Below are 7,477 nucleotides of genomic sequence, written 5' to 3'. Positions count from 1 at the left end.
GTCAGCGGCCCTGCCCCGGGGGCCCTGCCCTGCCGCCCCCACACAGCTCGGCCACCCACCCCTGCTTCCTTCTTGGTCCTCCCCCTCCAGCGCCCTCTGTCTCTCTCTCTGCCTGCCTTGGGCTCCTGCCTAATCCCTGCCCTCTGACCTTTTGTCCTCCGGACCCTCGCCCTCTCTACTTGCCTCCTCTTCCCCTTGACCCTGGTCTCCTGCTGCTGTCGGGCTCTCACTCGCCCCCTCCCGGCCCCTGCTCTCTGGCTTGCTGGCCCTCGCGTCTGTCTCCCTCCCGCCCTGCCCCCTCCTCCTGTCCGTGCCCTTTAGCCTGGGTTCCAGTGGCCTCTGTCTGCCTTTCCCCTGGGCCCTTCTTTATCCATAGAATAAACGAGGTCGTAGAAAGAAGGGTCCCCATCTGGTCTAATACCTTTCTTGACAGAGGAGGAAACTGAGGCCCAGAAAAGGGAAGCAACTGACCTAAGGCCAGAGTGAGAGAACGGCAGGCCGGGACGGGCACGAGGCCCCCTGCCCCCTGCCCCGTCCACGCCCGTCTCTCCCCTGGGCTGTGCCCTGCCCGCCCCCTGCCCGGCCCCCGGCCCCCAGACGGCCTTCTCCGCAGCTCCCCCTCACCCACACTCACCCCCCCGGCCCCCGCTGCTCCCCCTTCCCTCGCCCGCCCTCCAGGCCAGGCCGCTGACCAGGCCCCCACTGACCCCCTCTGTCTCTTCCCACAGTGCCCGAGGCTCCCGTCATCGACACCCAGCGCACCTTCGCCTACGACCAGATATTCCTGTGCTGGCGACTGCCCCCCCACTCGCCACCCGCCTGGCACTACACCATCGAGTTCCGGCGCACCGATGTGCCCGCCCAGCCGGGCCCCACCCGCTGGCAGCGGCGGGAGGAGGTGAGGGGCACCAGCGCCCTGCTCGAGAACCCCGACACGGGCTCCGTGTACGTGCTGCGCGTGCGGGGCTGCAACAAGGCCGGCTATGGCGAGTACAGCGAAGACGTGCACCTGCACACGCCCCCCGCACCCGGTGAGCGGCGCCCGGCTGGGCACAGTGCGGCCTTCGAGGCGCGCAGGGTACGCGGGGACCCACTGAGGCCACCGACGGCCGGCGAGACAGCACAGTGGGCCGCGCACCAGCTCTGGGGCTGGACCGCCTGGGTTCAGACGCCCGCTCTGCCTCTTGCCAGCTGTGGCTTTGGGCAAGCTATTTGTCCCCTCTGAACTTCGGGTGTCTCTTCCGTAGGGACAATAGCAGTATTGTTGCTGTGAGAAGGGACTGAGGTCCGTTCCCAGTAGTAAGTGTGAGGGCAGTGACTCTCCAGAAAATGGTCTGGCCCCTGGGGCGCGGGCGGAATCCAGGAGCATCACCACCCAAGTGGGGTGTAAGGGCCGGGTGTGAGCACCAGAGCGTGGGCTGGAAGGCGTGGGTCGGTGGGGAGGGGGGTGTCACAGCTGGGACGGAGCGGCAGTGGGGGCTCTGGGGGGGGGGGGCCACGGCCACAGGAGAGGGCCAGGAGGAGGCGCTGCAGGCCAACTGGGAGACCGGTGTCTGGACCCACTAGTCACTCCTAAAACTCTTCTTGGGGTCCCAAGCCCATTTGGGATGCCCCCTTTTCTCCCCTCATGCCCCCGATGGTGGTCCTCCAGGCCCTGGTCCCCAGAGGCCCCGCCCAGCCCTCAGCAGCTTGTTCCATGTCCCGAAACCCCCCAGTGTCCCCCAAGGCCTGTGTTTGTCCCTGAAGCCCTTTCTTTGTCTCCCTCCCCCGCTGCAGTCCTGCACTTCTTCCTCGACGGCCGCTGGGGCACGAGCCGAGAGCGTCTGGCCATCAGCAAGGACCAGCGAGCGGTGCGGAGTGTTCCCGGGCTGCCCCTGCTGCTGGCCGCTGAGCGGCTGCTCACCGGCTGCCACCTGAGCGTGGACGTGGTCCTGGGAGACGTGGCCGTGACCCAGGGCCGCAGCTACTGGGCCTGTGCCGTGGACCCAGCCTCCTACCTGGTCAAGGTGGGCGTCGGGCTGGAGAGCAAGCTTCAGGAGAGCTTCCAGGGAGCCCCCGATGTGGTCAGCCCCAGGTCAGGCCTCTCGGGGAGGGACGGGGTGTGGGGGCCCTGGGTGGGGGAGCTGGGCCCAGGATGGGGTGGCAGCAGGAGATCGGGAGCAGGGACGCGGGGCCGAGCCCGGCGTGGGCTCCGCCCAAGGGGCTTGGAGGCTTGCTTTTCGGAGGAGTGTGTTGCTTGGAAAGGGATGTGGGGAGAGGGGCCGTCCACCTGCTTCCACCTGTCCCTCAGGCCCACCAGGCCACCTGTCCGGCCTCTGCATCTCCCAACGCCGTTTCCAACGTGCTGTCTCCACAAAACCCATTCTTCCCAGGACCTCCTTCACCGCGTCTGTTTTCAACATCCTAAAATCCTTCCCTTGACGTTGCCATCTCCACCCCCCCTATTGCCAGCGCCCTGCTTAACGTCCCCCACGCGTGTGCCTCCCCGAACCCTTTCTCCCCGCACTGTCCCTAAACACCCCATTTCTCTGAAATGCACCCCCATCCCACACCCCTCCACCCCAGCTCTCTCCCAACACCTGCCTTCCCGACAGCCTTTCTCTCCCCAGCCCCCGGTCACTAAGCCGTCTCAACCCCCTCAAACCCTCCTCGAGCTCCTTGCCGGCGTGATGCCCCTCCCCCATTGCTCTCCTCACCCCTTCCTGTCTCCTGCCTCCTCCTGGTGCCTGATCCTCACCTCCTTCTCCCCTACCTCTCGTGCCAACGTCCTTGCCCTTCGATACCGCTTTCCTCGTGGACTCAGAGCCCCCCCCCCCCCGCCCCATATTCTAACCCCTGTGTCTGCGATGCGTCCCAAGTCGATCCTTTCAACCACTCGCTCCCCGACATCCCGTCCTCTCACCGTCTCAGCCCTCGGCCCCACCCCACCCCTTGTGTCTCAGCCCGCCCGCGCCGCCCCCCCCCCGGCCCCACTTCCCCCCCTCCGCCCCCAACACCTTCCCACCCACCGGCTCCCGCAGGTACGACCCGGACAGCGGACACGACAGCGGTGCCGAGGACGCCACCGTGGAGGCTTCGCCACCTTTCGCCTTCCTGACCATCGGCATGGGCAAGATCCTGCTGGGGTCGGGGGCCAGCTCCAACGCGGGGCTGACGGGGCGGGACGGCCCCGCGGCCAGCTGCACCGTGCCCCTGCCGCCCCGCCTGGGCATCTGCCTGGACTACGAGCGGGGCCGAGTTTCTTTCCTGGACGCCGTGTCCTTCCGCGGGCTCCTGGAGTGCCCCCTGGACTGCTCGGGGCCCGTGTGCCCTGCCTTCTGCTTCATCGGGGGCGGTGCCGTCCAACTGCAGGAGCCCGTGGGCACCAAGCCTGAGAGGAAGGTCACCATCGGGGGCTTTGCCAAGCTGGACTGACCCGGGCCCTGCCCCCCCCAGGCCTGCTGGAGCCGGGTTATGCCTCCGGCAGCTTCCCCCTCACGCTCCTCCTGCCGTGCCCTCTGGCCCCTTACCCGATGTCTGTGTATTCCTGGGGCCTTCCCTCCACCAGGGGACTCTCCTCTGCTCACCTTTCTAGATATCCCTCATTCCCTCCAGCCCCCGCCGAGTCTCTGCCCCACACCCTGCCCTTGGCATCTTACCCGAGTCACGGAGGGGCCCCCTTCCCCATCCCTGTCCCGTGCCTCTCCCCCGGCTGCCGGGGAGGGAAGGCATCTGGAACTCTGGGCATGATCCCCAGTCTGCCCTCTGCACTCTGCCCTGCCCAGCTCCCTGCCCCGTCAGTCCTCAACTACAGCCTTGGGGCGGGCAGGCTTTTTTGGCCAGACACTGCCCAGGCGCTCCCTGGTGAGGGGAAGGGGGCCCCGTCATCCTGCTTTAGTCGTTGGGGTCCCCACGCCCCTCGGCCGCATGCCTGTATCCCGTCTCCCTCTTGCATGCTTTACCCCGTCCCACACCCACGCCAACGTGCCAAGTCTCCCGTGGGGCCCCAGCTGAGGTTGGGTGTCCCCCGTGGGTTGGGCTAGGCAAGGCCTCTGGGGTCCGCTGCTGCCCCCCTGCAGTGGGCACTGCCCGGCCCGTGCCGAACAACAGCTGTTATTTTCATGGTTTATAAACAATAAACTGTGATGCCGGCACATCTCTGCCTTCCATTCCTTTTGTTTCCTGTGCTGGGCGCAGCAGACGGAAAGGACCCGGGGTGCAGCACCGTGGCTCAGAGCAGGGGTGCTGGGCGGACCCGGGGCCCGAGGGAAGGAGGTCCCTGGCCGGGTGCTCTGGGCCTCCCGCCACACCGGCTCCCGCTCAGGCCCAGGCTGACGGCGGCCTTCAGGGGACCCGCCGTCCTGGTGGCTGCCGGCCCGGCGGGGGCCCAGGGCCCCAGGGGATGTGGCGAGAGGGCAGGCCCCGTGCCTGGGCCCGAAGGGGTCAGGGAAGCAGAACCACTTCCCCATTCCCGGGGCGCCTGGAGTCGACCCCGCTGGCCAGGGAGGGGGCCGGGCCTGGCGCCAGCACCTCCGGATCTGGGATCTGATGCAGCTTATCGTGGTGGCCGTGTTGACTCTGCCTGCGTTATCGCGGCCCAGGGGCTTACTTCACACCCCGGGACGCTAAGAATAGAGCCGCCAGGGGCACGGGGCCAAGGGGAGGCGAGGGTGTGGCCGCCACCAGCCCCCAGCCCAGGAGAGGGGCGAGGACAGCCGCGGGTGCAGGTGGAGCCGGGTCACGCCAGCCTCGGAGCCGCCTCGGTTTCGTTTCCTCCTTCCTCCTGCGCCGCCAGGGATGGGAAGAGGTGACCGGCACCCCAATGTCGTCTCCTCACCACGCCTCCTGCTTTCCAGATGAACCCCACCTCTTGCCTTCTTCCCTCCCCCCCACCCCCTGCAAAGACCCCTTCCAGGTCCCCTCCCCACATTCGGCGCCCCCATCTACGGGTCACAGAGGGTCACGAGGGGCCACAGACGACAGATCCCAAGGTGGCAGCACAGAGGGGGTCCACGTTTTATTCAGCCACATTCTGGGGCTAACTTCCCTCTCAGGGCTCTCTGGGCCTGTTTTCCTGGGAGCCACTGTCCCAGGCTTGTCCCCAAGGGGCTCCAATGGGTTTCGGCAGGGCCCAGGCCGGTGAGGGGACGTGGTGGGGCCTGTGAGTGGCCCAAGCTGAACTGCCAGCTCACCAGCCCGGGACGGAGCTGAGAGGAGAGGCCTGGCAGCAAGGGGCCCGGGGGAGGCAGCTGGCACCGGCTGGACGCGGGCAGGCAACACGCCCTACAAGTCAGCAGAGGTGGCCGCCGGGTTCGTGTAAGCGAGGCTGCCGCCGCCGTTGCCCGCGGAGACCTGGGTGGGGGGAGACGCCGGCTGAGAGCGCCTCCCGGGGCTGCGGGTCCCACCCCAGGCGGGGTAACAGGCCCGAGACTCTCACTAACTCTGGAAGGGTTAATTGGAAAAACACCTGCCACCCCGCTGGCAGCCAGGTGCCCGTAAACAGGGGCCTCTCCTCCTCCTCCCTCCGCTCCCCTTCACTCCCTGCCCTGGGCTCTCAGCAGCCCCCCTGCCCTCCCCTACTGCTCCCTTCTCCTTCCATCCTCTGTGCCTGCAGCCCCGGCAGGTGTATGCGCGTCTCCTCCGTAAAACTGGGGGAAGGAAGTCCGCGGGCGAAGGAAAACAGGGTCAAGGGAAGGAAGCTCCCCTCCCCCACCTGGAGTGGCGTTCCAGCCCCAGGTGGCCCGAGTAATTATTTACCAGGCCCTGGAGAGAAAGGCCAGGTGAGCAGAGGGGGAGGAGGGGTCCTTGCTTCCTCCAGAGGCCAGAGGCTCGCCTGGCGAGACTTCTTAGCCCACGTTCCCGCCAGCCTTTCTCAATCTACTCTCCACTGTCAGGAGCCTGGAGGGGAGGCGGGGCACAGGTGCCTCTTCCCTTGTGAGTCCCCACGGGAAGGGCTCCCCTGGGCACGGAGCCTCACCCCTTTCATGTCCGAGATCCCCGTTGTTCGGCACGGCAGGGAACGCTAGCTGGAGACGCCGGACCCTCTCCCTGGAGGTCCCCTTCCTCCCAAGCTCCCCTCCCCAGGCCTCCTCTGACCTCTGACCCCATGCTCGCTGGGCCCTGTGCCGCGTCCTCCGCACCACCTTTCCCTTCCAAGTTCTCCGAGCACCGCGAGCCCCACCCTCACCTCCTCATAGGGGCTGCGTCTGGTACTCCCAGGGGGGATGTAGCGCCCGTGGGTATGGTAGGTGGGGTACTCGCTCATAGGGTGATAGGCGTCGCGGGGCGGAAAGAGGTCCAGCTGCCCACAGTTCTTCCGGCGGCACTGACGCACGGTCTGGGGAAACAGGGTGTCAGGGGGGGCCGTGGAGTTCCCTCCAGCGGGGCAGCTGTGGTCAGGGCTGGAGGCCACACACTCACCAGGACAACGAGATAGACGATGGCCAGTGCCAGCAGGACACACACCAGCACCAGCAGGGCGATGCCCCAGCCGGGTACCCCAGACCCGGACCCAGCAGCGAAAGGAAATGACGCGTCACGTACTGCGAGGAAAAGCAGCGGTCAAAATACTGTCCCAGGGAGGTGGCCCTCCCCTCCCAGCACCCTGGGGAAGAAGAGCAGGAGCCCGGAGGCGGGAGGGAGGGGCCCGGGAGGCGGGGGCCTCACCACGGACACTCGAGATGGACATGTTGTATCTGGCTGCTTCTGCTCTGTGCTCGTCAAGCTGTGTCCTCACGTTGAGGGCATCGGTGGTGCCCTGTCGGAAGGCCAGGGTGCATTCTACCGCCACAGATCCTGGCCTGCTCCCGGGGAAAGAGAACTCAGCCAGGAGTCCCAGCGTCCGGGCCAGCAATCCGCCCCCCACCCCCACCCCGGGGCTGTGAGTGCGCCAGCCCTCCCCACAGTGGCGGCAACTTCCACCCTCCCCACAGGGCCCACGCCCGGGATTGTACCTGAACTTGATGTTGGAGAGGCCCAGAAAATCTTCCTGATTATAAACCTGCAAAAACTGGGTGAGAGGGGCGGGGTTAAGGCTTGATGCAAACCGTTCAGGCGGTTTTGGGGCTGCTGCTGGGGGAGCACGACAGAGAAAAAATAGCCACTCACCCACTCAGAAATGTTTCTCTGCAGCTCCTGGTAGTAGCCGGTGTTGGGATCTTCCAGACAAGAGTTAAACTGAAGGTTCGAAATGGAAAAGGACAGGAAGAAAAAGGAGATCCTAATGGACAACTGGGGAGACGTCTTATGATTGGAGGAGGTGACGGGCTCCACACTGTGGTTAGTGGCGCTGGTGGTGGTCCTGGCGCTGTGGCTGGCGGGGCTGCTGGTGAAGGATGAGGTGCCAGCGGTGGTCAGGGACGTGGTGTCATTGGCGGTCGGGGACGACGTGTCAGTGGTGGTCGGGGACAAGGTGTCGTTGGTGGGCGGGGACGTGGTGTCATTGGTGGTCAGGGACGACGTGTCAGTGGTGGTCGGGGACAAGGTGTGAGTGGTGGTC

At 66.4% G+C, this 7,477-nt stretch overlaps 2 protein-coding genes across 2 annotated transcripts; one reads left to right on the top strand and one right to left on the bottom strand.

Annotated features, from left to right (window-relative positions):
- Nucleotides 1-706: 706 nt before the first annotated feature.
- Nucleotides 707-4,135, top strand: LOC121026722 (tripartite motif-containing protein 46; the record flags this gene model as incomplete). Its single annotated transcript, XM_040469508.1, has 3 exons — nt 707-1,031; nt 1,777-2,074; nt 3,021-4,135. Coding segments are annotated over 3 exons (1,017 nt in total), but the record flags the coding sequence as incomplete, so codon positions are not given.
- An 836-nt stretch (nt 4,136-4,971) lies between these two features.
- On the bottom strand, nt 4,972-7,473 carry LOC121026723 (mucin-1-like; the record flags this gene model as incomplete). The annotated part of the gene is made up of 6 exons (XM_040469509.1): nt 4,972-5,331; nt 6,167-6,316; nt 6,400-6,521; nt 6,646-6,779; nt 6,933-6,988; nt 7,087-7,473. Coding segments are annotated over 6 exons (918 nt in total), but the record flags the coding sequence as incomplete, so codon positions are not given.
- Between the last annotated feature and the right edge of the window lie 4 nt (nt 7,474-7,477).

This window comes from Herpailurus yagouaroundi, unplaced genomic scaffold (genome assembly GCF_014898765.1).
Source record: "Herpailurus yagouaroundi ecotype Mexico unplaced genomic scaffold, PumYag 152151, whole genome shotgun sequence".
Taxonomy (NCBI): Eukaryota; Metazoa; Chordata; class Mammalia; order Carnivora; family Felidae; genus Herpailurus; species Herpailurus yagouaroundi.
The sequence above is the reverse complement of the archived record's forward strand: the minus strand, read 5'-3'. Positions and strand labels throughout refer to the sequence as shown.